Source organism: Gadus macrocephalus, chromosome 13, assembly GCF_031168955.1.
Source record: "Gadus macrocephalus chromosome 13, ASM3116895v1".
NCBI lineage: Eukaryota > Metazoa > Chordata > Actinopteri > Gadiformes > Gadidae > Gadus > Gadus macrocephalus.
Genome location: NC_082394.1, coordinates 18696847 through 18715071, shown reverse-complemented (window position 1 = coordinate 18715071; position 18225 = coordinate 18696847). Strand labels below are relative to the sequence as shown.

General features: G+C 41.5%; 1 protein-coding gene across 5 annotated transcripts in view; it reads right to left on the bottom strand.

The window, feature by feature from the left end:
* Positions 1-17963, bottom strand: part of LOC132470603 (contactin-4-like) — a 104303-nt gene extending 86340 nt beyond the window's left edge. For 3 of the 5 annotated variants that reach the window (XM_060069341.1, XM_060069340.1, XM_060069343.1), the window contains exon 1: positions 17803-17963. In XM_060069341.1, the coding sequence (XP_059925324.1) occupies positions 17803-17862 (60 nt within the window). In that variant the 5' untranslated portion in view covers positions 17863-17963. The remainder of the gene's footprint in view (positions 1-17802) is intronic. The other 2 variants (XM_060069339.1, XM_060069342.1) reach the window with 1 other exon arrangement.
* Between the last annotated feature and the right edge of the window lie 262 nt (positions 17964-18225).

Here is an 18225-nt window from a genome sequence, read left to right as displayed (position 1 = left end):
ATTTGTTTGTCTACCTACCCACCCGGCTACCTGCGAGCACTCTGCCATTGCACATTTTGCGCATGACCTTCCACAATGCTAGGCAGACCTATTGCTTAAGCTAGGAAGCTAGTCCTGTGTCTTGGAAAAGTGGCTCTAGAGGAAGGCATGGTATTTTTTTCAGTTGGATACTTCTCCAAATTGCATAAGCTACCTTTAAGAAACTTGGTTTGAAAACAGGAGGCACTGCTGGTTTTAAGATTTTCCACCAATGGTGAAGAGTTTCCAAGGTGCATTCCTTGGGAGAGCCTCTTCCACTAAACTACAAGGGTGTCCAAGAATAATAAGTGGTCTGTATGGGAAAATGGAGACAAACCAAATAGCTAGGGTGAAAATAATGGAAGGTTGTGGTTTGCAAGGAAGTGAAGGTGGATGCTGGGGAATCTAAACAGCATGTAGCTGCCATGAATTCTCTAGGACTTTCTGGAGCATTGTTCAGAGTTGGCCTGTGTGATGCCTAGCTGTTCTTATCCTTTTGGAGGGAATGGGGAAAGCTTTAACAAGTAGACACATGCTTTCAAATGTCAAAGTGATAAATAACCACTGTACCACCTCTGAAAAACAAAGACAAAGCAGGGGTGAGAACAGAACAATAAAGAAAGTTGGGTTATTAGGAAAGGTAAAGTGTGCCTTTTTCAACTACACTAACAGTGACTTTGGCGGTTATACTCAACTAAAGGTCCAATCTTACGCTACAAAAAAAAGGCTTCTGTCGTAGGAGATCCTTTTAATTTATGCTGCTCTCATCCCAAATAAAATAATTTAAAATCATGTGCTATTGCTTAACATTAAATTAATGTTATGTTGGTGCAATCTTTTACATAGCCCTCTGTCCTGTGTTAGGCTTTTAATTTGAACACAAAGTTAAATCAAAATGAATCATTTTGGGACTGGAATTGTTGACAGCAGATAACGAAGGGCAATGCATAAACATTTTTATACAACACAACATTTCTCAAATGTTACACATAATTGCCATCAATGATTACTTGATTTGGCAAGTTGCTCACACTAGGGAAAACATTTTTTTTTCTTCCTAAATATGTTCCCACTTTGTATGCAGTCTGCTAATTGCAATCTGATAAATGCCTGTGAAACTCTTGCTGTGTACAACCGGCAGAGTGGCACAATTTTCCCCAAATTGTTAATTGTTTCAAAATGATTGACACCCACTGGTGTTTAGGACCAATGGTATTTAGGACCACTGGTATCTCAAGGCTTCCAAGAGACACATTTTGGGGCCTCAATGGTTTCTAGGGTGAGGATTGTTTTGTATTAATAAAAACCAACCCCTTGCTTTCATTTAAATATATATATATATATACACATAACTTTGTTGTTTTACCCAAGGCTGTGGCAAATTAAATTTAACTTCCAGAAATTATTTTTTTTGTTTTTGTGTGCTTCCTATGATGCTATGAAAAGGTGTTTTCATGATTTGTTTATTCCCAAAATTGCTATCTATTTAATACTGCAGGAAATCATACAGCTTGAATACTGAAAGGTTAGGTGGATGGCATCTTATTTTTCATCAAAATGTGATATTCATTCATTGTTATTCTTTGATGTGGTCAAATAATGAGCCTTCATTTTAAAGCTTTACCTCAATACTATTGAACGCACATTTATTTAATTCAAGCGGTTATTAATCCACCATCCATACTGAGATTCACAATAAAAAAGATAGCATTTATTTTCATGCCCTTTCAAAAGATTTCATGAATTGTACTCCAACAGACCCTCATTTTTATTTGCTCTACTCTCTCTACTCAAGATGCTCTGCTGAAAAATACAAAGTTGTCACATCAAAACATGTTGTTTTATGTTCACAAGAAAAGAAAGCACGAGAACGAAGCATTCCAACAGTCTTCCAGCATTAACCACTGTGGTTCATCTTCATAAGCCTTGTCCTTATTAATGCTCCAGACACACGGCTGGTTTTCTTCATCTTGGCTTTCTTTCCACACTAAAACAGACAACACTACAAACTGTTTTTGTCCACCAAAAACGAAGTAAAGCCGGGGCTCACAACCTTCAAATAGAGGTCTTTTAATAATAGGCTGACGTGTGAGCGTGATGTGATCCAGACATCAACGGCCAGGCTAATGTGACCTGGGCCCGCACGTGAGAGACGGTTTGATCTGGGAAAGTGTGACAGCGTTTTGGGGCACACATAGTAGAAAACTCTAATGTAATGGCTTGAAATCTTGTGACACGGAGATGTGATGTGCAGCCGTTATAGTGTGGACATGGCTGCCTGGGAGGGTGACTCCCCCCTGGCCGGGCGTCAGGCCCTCCCCCCCTGGGTGCCAACGCCTGTCTTCCAGTCTGTCACACAGAAGCTCACATGAGGACACACACCACAGCAGACCCTGCCCCAGGAAAATGATCCGCCCACAGTACAGTGTTATCCATTCTTTTCATTTCTATGTAGTCTTCTGCTGCTTACGTTTTACATATTTACAGAATGGTGTGCGTGTGTGTTTGTGTGTGTGCAATACCTGCGATGTTGCCCTGACCAGGGTAACAATAAGCATCATCAAAAACATAATTACTATGATTACGATTCTTCATACGATCACGTTATACTCAGTGTGCCAACAAACCAGAAAACTCTGAGCCGCTAACCCTGACGTGTCTCTTTACGAAACATCATCATAACATCTACCACTATACCATCTACCATCACTACCCACTGCTCTATGATTCACCCTCGCAATTCCAACCAATTAGATCCTCCGTGATCTATGGAGGGCCAACACACAGCTCTGCGTCTGACCTCACATGAACCGACCCTTCAATCCACCGCGCTCTGCCGACAAAAAAATACAGTGCCTGCTTCTTTCTACCTGCTGTTTCTGAGGTGAAAGTGTGACGGCACCTGAAGTACTTACGCTTGTACTAGCACGTACCAAACTGAGATAACTGCTTAGATTGGGACAGAAATGCTGTACGCATTCATTACATATAACTGTTTCATTTTACTGCAGTATTATTGTATTGTACATACAAGTAATGTTGACCATGGTGCATGAATACTGTACTTTAAGTATACAATGCTACTTGAATATTATTGTATTGTGTAAGTAGCATATGTAGTATATGTACATTGTACTCTTTAGGCGTATCACATTACTCTGGTTAAATGTATTGGACACACATCTCCTATGAGTAAGGAGTAAAAGGTTAAACTCTTGAAACTCTCACTACGGAGGAAATATACTCAACATGTCGCCTGATGTGTGCTGTGTGCCATGTGCATGTCGTTACCAGGCAACTCAAACAGGTTAACACAGAAGTATCGCAAATGCGTCCACAAAACGCAGTTTCCCCTTTTAATTTAAAGAAATTGAGGCTCATACAAATCGTTGAAAAAGGAAGAAATTCAACATAGATGTCGGTTGTAAATTGGTCTCACCAGGGCCTCTGAGCTACGCTGCAGCGCTGGGGGGCTGCGATGGCACCTCTGTTCAGAGTGCCTGCGCTTCCGCAAGCCATAGAAGTGGATAGAGAGTAGCGCAAAGAGTGAGCACCACACTTCCTATCTGAATGGGCCCCCATTCTTGCCACTGGTGCAGGAATTCTGAACTGTCAGATTACCATGTGACCTTATTTTCTTCTGCATACTGTATAGTACGCCTTATGTGACTTTGTCTATGCTGCATTAATATGCTGCTCTTCGCAAAGGAATGTATATTAAGGCTAGGTATTGCAGATTAATTTTTATTGTTGATATAATTGCATGCTTTATTGTTTATTGAGGATATGTCTGAGACACTGTAGGCTATATCCTGTCCATCCTGCTTTTATTGTATTTTCCCTGCAGCAATAATATTATATATTTTGCACTGAAGACAGCATTTCAGAAAAATGTGTATGTTTGCACATGATGTATTAACCGATGCAAGTCGCTTTTGATAAAAGCGTCTGCTAAATGCCCTAATTGTAATTGTATTTGTATGTATTCAGAGCATTTTCACTCTAAAAAGTCCGGAAGCTTTCGGCTTTTTTCCAAATGCATCAAACATTGGATGAATATACGACGGAATTGGAATTTTGAACAGATCAATGAGTCAATGTATGACTGACTAAAAAGTGGAGGAAGGAATGAATGCAAAAAGCAATCTGCATTGCTAAAGCTTTGGCCTAGTTACTTTTATTTAAATAATATTAATAACATAATAATAGTTGTGAACACGATCAGTTTCAGTTCTTCCAAGTTGCGACGCGAACCCGATCCATTCACCAGCAGATGCGGCGTAGCCGAGAGGGTTCGAGTGGCAGGGGCGCCTTAAGAGAAGCATATCTATGAACTCCACACTCGTGTGCGTCTCTCATCTATTATTTTGACAACATGCAAAATAATGGGGGGGGGAGGGAGGTTGATCTATCATTGAAACTGCGGTGCATAGTATTATTATTTTGTGAATAGAATAAAAACTCAAACCCCAGGGCAATCTCAAATACCTAATGCCCTACGATATGTACTTGTGTTGTGTTTGTTGACTTCATTATGTTTTGAAGTGATAGGGATTTTCTAGTGCGTTACATAGACCCTGGCAGTTTCTGTTTATTCCTAAGAGGGAGAAGGAAGGAAACTAGTTAGTGATTTAGGACTACATACTTTCATCCAAAGTAACTTGAAGATAATTCAGGTCATTAAGGCGCATCCAGGGAGTTGGACTTCTATCTGGCTCAAGGATGCAGATGGAGACGGTGGATCGAACCGGGGACCTTTTGACTTGGAGAGGCACATCCACACAGCAAAACCTAGACAATCTCTCCGTCCCCGTGGACAAGGCTGTGTGTTTGCTGCGCTTCAAGTCACCAGTGCCAGAGTGCTGTTGTGTGTTGTTCTAGTGGCTCGGCTCAGCCTCAGTAATTGGAACAACAGAGGCAGCCACCTGTACCTTTCCACACCACCTATATTAGGCTTCTTGTTAATTCATCACACAGTGTTTGCAAACAGGGCTGCCACAGCGCGAGGTCACCGTCTTAGGTTACCGCAAAGCATCATGGGCCCGGGCACGGCGGGCTGATGTTTTGTAGGTCGTCGACACAGAACGGGAGCGTATTCTTAACGACAGCGGGAGTAATTTATTAGCTCTCCTTTTTTTTTTCCTCCCGCCTATTGTCCCCTTATTACATTGTGTTTGTACAGATTAATTCCACTGGGCGCTGTTCCCCGCCCCCCGCCTCCACCTTCTAGGACAGATAGACTTATTACAGTCCTCCATAAGATGACTATATCCCCTTGTGACTGGGTAGGCAGGTATACAAGTCTGAGCGTGTGTGATATCGCCATGGCCAAGTGCAATTGTATTAGAAATACCCTCAAACAATAACGGTTGGAGCGTGCTTGCCGACACAATTGGTTTGTTGGGGGGGGGGGGTTCAGCTGGCTGCTGTTAGTACAATCAGGATTTTCTTTCATAACGAAAATAGTCCTACATTCTGTGTTGTGCATGTCTCGGTTAAAAAAAGAGACACACACAGCATACAAACACACACACACACACACACACACACACATGACTGGCAGTATTAACTGTAACAGCATCTACCCCGGTTACGGCCTGCGGGTCCCCAGGAGGGACTGGGGGATCTAATAAACAGAGACGGGATTGTAGCTGAGTGATTCCTTTTTTCTAATTAAACTCCACGTCTTAAGTATTGTGATTAAACAGCAGCCGTGTGTGTGTGTTTGTGTGTGTGCATGCGTGCGCGTGTGTCTGTGTGTGTGTGTATGTGTCTGTGTGTTTGAGACGGGAGAAACTGTGAACCCAATGCTAAATGCTGTACATTGTCTACCCCGTGAGATCAGCCATTCGATTAACAATGCAGTCGCAATAAAAAAAGAATAAAAAAACATGCAATAACATCTGTGGAAATTCTGGGTGGGTATGGGAGGGCAGCGGGGGGGGGGGGGGGGGGGGGGGGGGATGAGAAGAGGGAAGAGGATCTACGGTCACAGCTTATCTGTATCGTCTGTTAGCGACCGTTACATAATTCACCCATTTCTTTCTGGCTTATCCAAAAGATGAAGCCTCACGACTGTCTTTCAATAGCGGGCGCCCAATGTCGCCGACGCCAGAATGCTTATTTTTTCTTTCACACAACACGACAAAACTCCACCCGCAACACCGCCGCCCCTGCTCAGTCGTCTGCCTCTCGAGGGCATGAATAAAACATTTTATTGATATGCATATCAAAAGGGAAGAGTTGACGAATACAAAAGACCAAAAAAAAGATCCCAAAAATCAAAGCAAAGTGAAGAGGCTGAGAGTGGGAGTGGAAGGTGGGAGGAGGAGAGGGGGGAAAGAGGGGGGGGGGGGGGTTCATCTTGTATCTGGATGGAATTTCTAATACGGCCAATTAGCAAAGGGCTCGGCTGCACGGCTGTCCAGGGAGGGTGGGTGGGAGGACTGGCTGCTTTGGCCTGACACACACACGCACACACACATCCACACGTACACGCGCACACACACACACACACACACACGCTCACAGCCTCACACACACAGAATAATTGCTTCTCTGGAGAAGAGGCAGGTGAGAGCACCTGGAGACTGGGATGTTACCAAGACACGCGCCTCCCGACGCCTCAGACAAGAGCAGACTTCCTAATATAGCTGTCACGGAGCCACATCCGAGCCCTAATGAAGGCGGCATTAGGGTGGAAAGCAACACAGCGAGTCATGGAATAAAAAAACAGCGGTGGGTGATTCTTTATTGTTCTAAGGTTGCGGGGGGAAGTCTCTGGAAGGGTGTTCGGTTACTTGCAACGGGGTTTCGAGAAGGAATTACAATCAAGACGTGAGAAAAGACGGCACATGCATTTGCCCTTTATGTGATAGTTAAAGATACCACTGCAGTATAAAGGTAATACACTAATAAATAAATAAATAAATAAATAGGCATCTGTATCTCTATTGTGTGGTAGCCTACGTTTATTCGGACCAGGGCCAGCCTGCCCTTAACAAGGCACCGCCTCAGTGAACGCCCCCGAGGCGGTGAAACGCGAGCGCTGAAATGTGCTCCTCATCAGCGCATGGTAATAAAGGGGGGCGACAGCTGCGGCGCCGGCCCCTCGCCGCCCCCCGCGCGGCGCTCCGACGCGCCCCACCGGGCCCCGCCGCAGGCTGTTCGCCCGGCAGGAATGACAAGGGGTCAATGTTCCACGATGTTCGTCCCCGCCGTTTGGGAAACGGCGTGGCTTCCGCCGCCACTGCCGAGTGAGCGTCCTTCGTGGCCAGCGGACAAACCGGGAGGGGGGGGAAAGACGGACGGTTTTCATTATTTGTGGCCATTTTTTGTTTTTGCGGAGATGGTGATTATAGCTCCGCCAACAAAAGTGCACGGCCTCCCATGTTTGATTCACACACAGACAAGGACACTGCAAAGTGTTGCAGCCATTGAGTAGGAGTTGTGAGAGGAACGATATGTTGATTCTGTAAAGGTATGGAATTGTCACTTTGCAATTATTTTTCCAAAGATTTAAAAATGTAGCAAACTAGGCAGTTTGCTACATTATCATTCTTTGATTCATTTTCTTTATTTTGTAGAAAACGAGAACATACACACACAAGCGCAAACAAAGGGAATAAATCCCATCTGACAAACAAGTTTCCCAGTGCTAAAGAAGTCGTTCTGTGATCACAACAGCTGCTGCTAACAATTTGTTAATGTGCCTGGATTTAAAGAGCATCTTGTGTTCCTGGCATTCAGAGCTTGTCACAGGCAAGGTTTTATTTCTGGGTCCTTTTTATGTTGTACACAATGATCTTGTTCTTGTTCAAAATGATGAAAACAACCAAAAAAATTATGTGTTTGTGCTTGAAATTTGTTGTTTATTTTTCCATGGACAGGAAAAAGGAGAGGAAAGATACAGCAAAGTATGATAATGTAGACACAGTAATGGAAGATACCCACAAGGTTTCAATTTATGCGCATCCTTTTTGTGTGTATTTCTTCAATGCAGTGGGCTCATTTCATTCTAAACTCTCATGACAGAGTAGGCTTATAGTTGAGTACCCACGGTCACTGCTTTAGAAGACTTTAGACTGAGGCTTAATAAAACTACAGGAGAGTTATCACGCTGGCTCCCTAACGTACTGCTGTGAATCCACACTCCTGCAATCCACAAATACTTGCTGGTTCTGGCTACATAATGCATGAGGTATATTAACTGACCTTAGAATCCTCCTATTTATTTTGCATGGTGGTGCAGTGAAAATACTGCCTGAAACCAGTTCTACACTGGCCACATTAAGATGCTAACATCAACAATAATTTGGACATTAAGGCAAAGTATCATCGTAATACAAATGCCATTACAGTGTTGCAATGATATTACTGCTTCATAGAGTCGTTTTCTGTTCTGCTGAGCAGGCTTGGTTGCAGCAAGCACTGTTTCTGATAGCCCTGTTCACAAAACTGGAGACACACTGGTTGGTGGACAGAGTGGTTGTCAGGCTGGTACTTTATCCTTGGAGGACAAAAGATATGCTCATGAAGGAAACACTGGGTACCATGTCTTTTGTTTGTGTGCTTGTGAGTGTGCTTGTGAGTGTGTGTGTGTGTGTGTGTGTGTGTGTGTGTGTGTGTGTGTGTGTGTGTGTGTGTGTGTGTGTGTGTGTGTGTGTGTGTGTGTGTGTGTGCGCGTGTGCGTTGCAAGGGTGAATGTGTGTGTGTTTGTGCATGTGAGTGTGTGTGTATGGTTTGTGTGTTTGTGTGTGTGTATGTTTCAATGTGAGTGTGTGTGTGTATTTCTATACTTGTTGTGAGTGTGTGTGTTTCTACGCGGTATAATGGTGAATGTGTACGCAAAGGCAGGTTGTGCATATGCATGTGTCTGTGTTTGTGAATGTGTGCATGAGTGAGATTGTAAGTGGTTGGCTATGTCATTAGTGCCTCTAGATCATACCAGGTGAATTGCTTTAATGCTGCCACAAAAACTAAAGTGGTCTATAAATAACAAATATCAAGCACAGAGCAGTAGAGCCTTGCACAGGGCTTGTAAATATACCGTACACACAATTACATTTGTCACTGTTAGTGTTACACTCGTGCTACTTTGGGACTTGGTTTTATCTTGTTATCTGGGGCTCGGTGTAACCATGATAGAGACAAAGCAATGGATTTCCCAGACAGGATCGTGAAAGCTGGAAGCAGAACAGTTGCACCATACCCCGCCTATGGACTTCCTATTCTTTAGTAGTGCCCCCCATAAACACTGAGCAGTCACAGACTGAAACCTACATCTCCCCGATTGCTTTCTTGTTTTGTTTTTTACAGAGGTAACAAAAAAAGTTGTAACAAAGGTAACAAAGGACTGTGAGGAATCCATTACAATTACAGCAGCATTGAACATCCCAGTGTCTGAGAAAATAAAAGTATGATGGATGTTCTACCATCAGTTAGTCAATCACCAACAATAACACACTGTGAAAGAGACAATCATTTGGAAAAATCGATGCCTTTCCCCGAACACATTCAAAAGTACCTAGCTTTATATTAAGGCTGGGCTAATATCGAATTTGGTTAAAGTTGTATTTTCAAACCTTTTCCAACAAAGGGTTTGCCGAAAGTCTGAAATTGCAACAAACAAATCCGCGAGTCATGATTTATTCTGTTCAAAATGGGACAGAAAACGCATGTTTTGACCTTCATAAACATCATACTTGTCTGTAAATTAGAACAAATTGCAACCATACTGTTCAACCATTTCCATCTTATCTTCAGAATGCTGATTTGCAAAGATTCAGCCTCAATGTTAATGTTTGGAAGTACAAAAGAAAACCATATAATCCTGAATCCAACAAAAGTTGCAGCAATTGAGATTAAAGTTTTAGCAAAGATTTAAGCATGAACTAAATACAATCGGCCTTACATCGGTATGGGTTGCATTTGCAAGTCCATTTGCAAGTCCCCCAGTCATGATGTGTTTGAAATGCCAAACATTCCAACAATGCCCTAAACCATGTTAATGCAATGTTAATAAGCTGTTTCGGTCTGCAATAACAGCATATTTCCATGGTGAAACATGTGAGGCTCTAAGCATCTATGTTTTTAACACACACATCTAAACACCGCGTCAACTCAGTAGAGTGTAATTAACAAACTGGTTCATGTCACATTGTATAGTGTTTGCGGTGTTTGACTCACAGTCAAAAGGTTAGGGGTTTGAATCCTAATGGCTGCAGACTACCTGTAGGCATTCTTGAGCAATACGCCTAACCCCTTTCCTATTTCACCCCTATCTGATGAAATAATACATATTTCTTCCGATTTTATCTTGTTCATTAAGGTTAATCACAATACAATAGGCGTCATATTTTATCACTCTGCAATCTACTGCAATGCCAAAGATTCATTGCCTTGCTGCAATCCACTGAAACTACACCGCAAAGCGAGCAAAACAACAACTCTTTTGAAAAAAATCCAAGTTCAAAGGCTCCTTCCTAATGGTGGTTCTGAACCGTAACATGGGGAGTTTTTCATTCCATATATATATATATATGCTCCTTCCTGCTCCTCAGAGATATACAACATACAAGCAAGTGGAACGCATACACGGGCATACATGCATGTGAACTCCCTACAATTTCCTTCCCCATCATGTTCCAGGAGGCCGCAGCGGGGGGGAACCCGGGGAGCTCCTCACCCACTGAGGCAACGTAGAAGAATTCATAAATAGGTTCAAGGTCAAGCAGTGGGGAATATCTGGCCGTGTCTCTCATGCCTGCCTAAGCTATTTGAATAGATGGCTCTCTCTTAGCTCTTCAGGGGTGGGGATATTCAAGACACAGATATGGAGAATATATATCTCCTCTCTTCTCTAAGTCTCTTCTCACTTCCCAGAGCCCTTTCATGCTCACCCAGCTGATTCGAACACTGATAACTATTGATGATATGGATACTATAGTATAGTATACTGTCTAGGATAATACCATAAAAAACAGCTCTGTTACTGTCTGATTACAGACATTTGCACTGAGAATATAATATAATAATATAATTTATTCAAAACATTTTGATCCATGTATCACTTTTTAGCAATATATATATATAGGAACATATAGTAATATTCGAGATAGTAAGAAGAAAGCAGACAGGTGATTTACACATTGTAGCTACCTCAGGTGTCATCAACAGATGAAGTACCAGAATGAAGGGTTATTGAACTAAATCAGTCTGACGCAGTGTTTTGAGAGTCAACAAAGAATGTCGGCCTTAACACTACATTAAGAGAGTGCACTCTTCATCTATGGTCACCGCAGTATGTTAAACATTAAACAAACTATGATTAAAAAGTCTAACCATCAACCTTTAGGCAGACAACCAGCTTAACTCGTTCGACAATGTCCTACTTCAATTTTCTCCAGTATTATCAAACTAATTAAAAATAAGTACAAATTCCCCACGTTATTTCAACTCCAAGTATTTCCCTCACTGACTCATTTGAGCTAATCATTTAATTTGTGTCCTCGGCTGAAAAACTACAGTGACATTTGTTCAGTGTAGGTGACAATTTCTTCCAAGCTGTACTCTACAACAGTGGGCGGCTGTGACACTGCACCTGCATGACTTTGATGGATCAACGTGGCCTGGGCTGTCATTCCTCTGGGTTATAATACTTATAATGATGGCGACCATGGTTAACAATGGCCATTCAAATGTCCCTTTTTCTCATTGTGGTAAAGAGAGAGCGTGAGAGAGAGCGTGAGAGAGAGAGAGAGAGAGAGAGAGAGAGAGAGAGAGAGAGAGAGAGAGAGAGAGAGAGAGAGAGAGAGAGAGAGAGAGAGAGAGAGAGAGAGAGAGAGAGAGAGAGAGAGAGAGAGAGAGAGAGAGAGAGAGAGAGTGAGGGAGTGAGGGAGTGAGTGAGGGAGAGCCGGAGACATAAATAGATAGCCAGTGAGAGAGGGATGGCAAATTGGAAAGGTAAGGAGAAAGGCAAAGAAACAGCAAAGGAAAATAGCAAGAAGAAGACACTGTGGTCTACAATATAATACATATTTAGATACTAATAAACATTGCCTCCAAATGCTTGCCTTCTGATATGAATATATAACATTAATGCACTCGTAACCGGGAGTAGCATGTCATCAGACTACAATCCTTGTGTTGTTGTGTATGCTTAAAACAACAAAAAAAAGCTACTGCTTTACACTTCCACATCCATTTTTTATACAGCTGAATGATATGAATGCACGGTGGAAGCTATGTTAAAATACTAACCCGAGTCAGCAGATTAATCTGTACAACACTGAATTATTAACAAGGCTGATATTTATAATATTTAATGCTATATTTGAAATTATATAGGTTAACTATAAGTTTTGTAGTTGAAAGGAATTAGTTGAAATAACCCTAGTCTAGGGTAAATTGCTGATGCTCTGGGTTTCACATCCAAGAACTTGGAAGACATACACAAACACATACACATACACACATGCACACAAACTCACTCCCTCTCTCTTACTCATACACACACATACACACACAGAAACACAAACAGGCATGCATGTGCACACTCTCACACACACACACACACACACACACACATGCATGTGCACACTCTCACACATTTTTACTGATAATATTTTGAGATAGAAACAGTAGTGAGTCGAACCAGCAATTCTCTCTAACCTGCACCCACTCCATGTTCCCTATGCTCACTCTTTCATCGTTAGTGGAGCACTCCATTAGAGGGCCTCATAACTGTCAATGTGCTTGTTTAGCGTGCCAAGAGCTATGTCTAGAAGGGGGATTGGTTCCTAGCCAAAAGACCCTAGGTTTTATTGGCCCCAATCCTGGCGCTTCAATTCGTGACCTGCATCTGAATTCACATGGATCTGGTTGAAAGCACCGGTTGCTATCTGTAGTTGTAAACTATAGATTTGTAACTGTAGTTTGCAACTACCAATTTTTGTAGTTGCAAACTGCCGATGTAATGCAGGCGTTTTATCGCATGGATTTTGGTGTATTTTGTTTATTAAACCTTGATGGTTTATTTGTGTTCCTTCTCATCTTCTTTTACATAAACTGTTGACTTGATTGTGGTTTACTGTGTTCATATTTCAACATGGAGTTTGTGAATGGGAAAATCAGCATGCAATGAATGTGTGTGTGTGTGTGTGTGTGTGTGTGTGTGTGTGTGTGTGTGTGTGTGTGTGTGTGTGTGTGTGTGTGTGTGTGTGCTCGTGTGTGGTTTGTCAATGTTAGTGTTTGCGCATTTTTATGTGTGTGTTTCTGTATGCAGCACTGTGTAGTAATGCTGAGTAGGAATTAAAGAACAGCCCCTTTAATCTTCTCAGAAATGGCCTGCTAGGCTGAGAGGGACCAAATGGTTGTGAACGTGCAGCCATACCACCACTCATCCAAAATAGGAGAGAGAAAATATAAATGCAGCATGGTTATTAGAAGCACAGGCATTGCTTTAGTTCCCTTATTGTAGTCAAATAAGCCGGGGAGGCAGACGCAAATTAGAATTTGGGTTGCAATAGGAATAGAATATGTGAGGTAGAGAGAGCGAGAGAGGGAGGAAGAGCTATGAAGAGAGAGGGTGAGTGGTGGACAGAGGGAAGGAACTATGAAGGGATATAGAGTGAGAGGGATACATGGAGAGAAACGGAGAGAGATAGGCCCAAAGGAAACCGACTAGAACATGCACAAGGCTAGTAATAATACTAACTAATAATAACTACTAATAATAATTAATAATAATTAATAATAATTATTATATATATATTATATATATATATTTATACATTTTATATCTGTACTTCTTAACATTTTACCCCTACTACTCTTCATATTGTGACCAATATGCCAAGACACACACCACACACACAAAAGCACAGACAGTACTATTCTGTTGTATGCTGACATGAGGAAGGCAGCTTGACCTTTCCTTAAAGCCTTATTTATAGGCTCCTCTCATCAGAGGTCTTTGACAGTGAGACCCGCTCAGCTCGCTGCCAAAGAACACGAGATGGGGGGAAAACTACTACTGATCATAATAACCATTATGATATAATTATAGTCACATATAGTCTATGTAATTATAATCATAATCATTATTAGAATCATTATGATGTAGGTTGTAAAATAATAATAATAATAATAATACTAATAATAATATTAATATTAATAAAAATTGAGATGGTAATAAATAAATATTAAATAAAAGTAAAATAATATAAATATTCATAACTCAACATGGGGCGAACAAGGGCAAGAGGAGAGTTAATGCTCTTTTCAATGCTTGCTGGTAGAAAAAAAGGGACACGGATGGTGCAAATTGGTTTGGCTCCCTCTCCCGCCTCATCCCCTTCCACTATGGCTAAGGCGGGAAAAGAATAAAAAACTACATGAAATCACTTTGTTTCACTCTAGCCGCTTAAGCCTGCCCCATTCCCTCTGCCGCTGTGCGCTGAACCAAAGTAGAAAGCGAGGCTGTGGATTCTGTGTGGCTTTGATTCTTCCGACGGACAAGAATAGTCAGGAAACATGCAAGAGAAAGAGGGGGTGAGAGGTATGTTAGGAGAATGAGGAGCAATGCGACAGGTGAAGCCTCATACTGAGGAGAACACTGACAATAGCGGAACAGGCAAGCCTTTTTATATTATCCTCTATCGAATTCATTTACTGACTCCACACTGTTATGGTGGTAGCTACGAAACCACTTCTTCTTTCCGTTTCATCACTAATTATTACATGACTGAAATTGTTATTTTTATATCGTATATGTGTACAAACTGTCGAGACGGATGTTGGAAAAAATGTATTGCTTTGAAAGATTATTTCTGTTGCTCATCACAATTCATCTCGCATATATGTGTTCATAAACTGCATTCTACACGTATCTAAATATTCTCATGAAATAGTACCTACAGTAGTATATTACCTTATTATATTAATATTAATACCTTATATTATTCAGACTGTGAAGAATAGGGAAGAAGTACTTTCTGTTCTTATGAGAATTTCTGTGTGATGATTAATGTAGGATGGATTGTAGTATAATATATACTTTGCACACTTATACAATACTGTTAATAATAATCTGCACACTACTTATACTTATATTAAGCCCTAAAGTTGTTAAAGTTCATACAACGGGTTAGTGTTAGTGTCCATTTGATAAAGAATATATATATATATTTATATAATATCGTATATTTATATATAAAGGCATGCTGAGTTCCCTTTAAAAATCTCCATGGTGCTAGTCATGTACAGAGAGACCTGCTCCACACAGGGTAGGCCTTCTGGTCATAGCTGTACAGTAGCCACAGACAGTAGCCACAGACAGTAGCCACAGACAGTAGCCCACAGACAGTAGCCATAGACAGTAGCCCACAGACAGTAGCCACAGACAGTAGCCATAGACAGTAGCCCACAGACAGTAGCCACAGACAGTAGCCAGACAGTAGCCACAGACAGTAGCCACAGACAGTAGCCCACAGACAGTAGCCACAGACAGTAGCCCACAGACAGTAGCCACAGACAGTAGCCCACAGACAGTAGCCAGACAGTAGCCACAGACAGTAGCCCACAGACAGTAGCCACAGACAGTAGCCAGACAGTAGCCCACAGACAGTAGCCATAGACAGTAGCCACAGACAGTAGCCCACAGACAGTAGCCAGACAGTAGCCAGACAGTAGCCACAGACAGTAGCCACAGACAGTAGCCACAGACAGTAGCCACAGACAGTAGCCATAGACAGTAGCCACAGACAGTAGCCACAGACAGTAGCCACAGACAGTAGCCATAGACAGTAGCCACAGACAGTAGCCACAGACAGTAGCCACAGACAGTAGCCAGACAGTAGCCACAGACAGTAGCCACAGACAGTAGCCCACAGACAGCCATATCATATACCCTATATAATATAACAATCCCTCACGCAAACAACGCACATAGGATAGGTGTAGAAGGTAGGAAGGAAGTGATGGCTTTATTTTTTTGGGTTGCAGATCTGTTGGGTGTTTAGTGATGTGAAGAGGACCCCTACCACCCACGACCCAAAGTTGACCTCATCAATAGAGCATCGGTGTCGTCCGACGTGACTTATGAGATATCTCTTGATTAAACACTCAGAGTAATTCTGCCGGCGCTCCTCTCTGACCCCGCCTATTTGTAAGGGAGACAAATGAAAGCCCTTCATCACCGAGCCAGATCAATGCCAAAATGGCCCTTGGGTGAACAGGGCACCAAGAGCATAATGAAGCAATAATTCAACTTTACTGTGCGATAAAAGAGTGATGGAGCTTTCTTTTAGTAAAAGCGTGGTCAGATTATTCGGATTGATTGATGCCTGTCTTTATAGATCCATTTAAGTAATGAACACCAACTGCCAAATCCGGCGTCTGACATTTTTTTCCTCAAGAATCAATTTATCATTGCTTATCTAAATGTATAAAGATAATGACAACTCATTTGCCATGTTAGATACTTAAACACATGAAATATAACTCAACCCTGGGAAACTAGTCAAAATGAATTGACTGGTGTACAGGGGGAAGGGTAATTCAAAATCGATATATTACATTTTATATTAAACGTATCAATTCATACCTGATCACTTTTTGATACTTCTTGGAAGGTATAAATGCTGACTGAATGTACCAGTATTGTACAATATAGCATATAAAAGCAATAATTGTGCGTATGTTCTGTTGTAAGACTAACGTCGGCATACGCCAAGAGTGGAGTTCTAATTCTCAACTGCATGGTTCGTTATAATTAGTTCTATCATATAATTATAATAGGCTTACCAGTGTTGACTTGTGCTCAAGTCAAACTATTATGTCTCGCAAATGCTACAATATGAATCCAAATATCCAGTTGCAAGGTTTGTTGCGGGAGACACACATGCCATATCCGAGTTCTCAACTGCTTGATACGTTATTATTAGTTTGGTCATATATTAGTGCGGGAAATCATGGGTCACTGTGTCATCATGGGAAATATGTGTTCAACATTGTCCAATGTGTAAACAAGACTGCGCACCTCAATCGCTACGTCCGTGAGCATGCGATGTGGCTTGTTAACACAGAATCGGAAGATGAGGATTTGTTCGTTTGTGGGCCCTATTGGAGAGAACTACCATCATCAACTATATACAGTAACTAGCAGAATAGATAAGGTAAAACTCCCCACACATCCGAAATCAACACCCCCATGGTTACATTACAGCCATACAGTTCTTGTAGTTTCAGCATTGAAGTATGGCCCGGTGGGGCTTTCGGCTTTCAGAGTGGAGGAACAAAACAACCAACCACGCAAACAAATGTTTACTCTGATAATATCACGAAATGCTTGACTATGTAGTTGAAATGAAATGACGTATCCCTTAAATGATACGTATTCACTCAAAATAATATACCCTAACTCAGCCCACAAACACTACCGTACTTATTATTCAACATGAAAATCCAAACTTCACTGACAGGAAACAACTAAAACAAGAATAAGAATAATACAAATCAGAGGTCAACATAAAGTAAAATAAAATATTTTCATGGAAACAATTTACTCTTCAACATTCACCATCTGTTTTCATGGTGATATTATTTGCACAGCGGTTGGAATACATAAGGTGATCTGGATGTTTGCTCCAGGCTCATCTGTTTGACTCTCTCCATTCTGAACCATGGCTTTCATACCACAGTCTGCCCCAAATACATACGAATAGGGACTCAGGCTTCACAAAGGCAGCTTTTGGCATGCATCAAAAGTTCTTAATAAGATACTTTACCTGCGAGGCAGCCCATAAGTGAGTGCAGCATGAGTAGTTTCCATAGCAACATCATCTTCAATTTTGCAGGGTCAGGGTAGTCTCACAGCCAATCACAGATGTATGGAATCCTTTTGTACCTTTTGCGGTTTTCTAAAGCCGTACAGAAGAAATAGAGGAAAAAGAGGAAGAGGAAAACAGTGTTAATGATTAATGCAGCTAGGTGAAAGAGACTTCCTAATTAGGACCATCATTGCTGATGGTGACTGTTGTTTGACAGCCTAATCACACTCTCTTTTAGTTTCCTTTCAAAAAAGAAATACTTATTTGAATGGTAATTGTTATACACGCTAATTTTACTATAAAATAAGTAACAAAATGTTGTCGTGGCATAGCAAAAAAAGGATAGTTTAGTATTGAGGGTTTAAATATTACATTT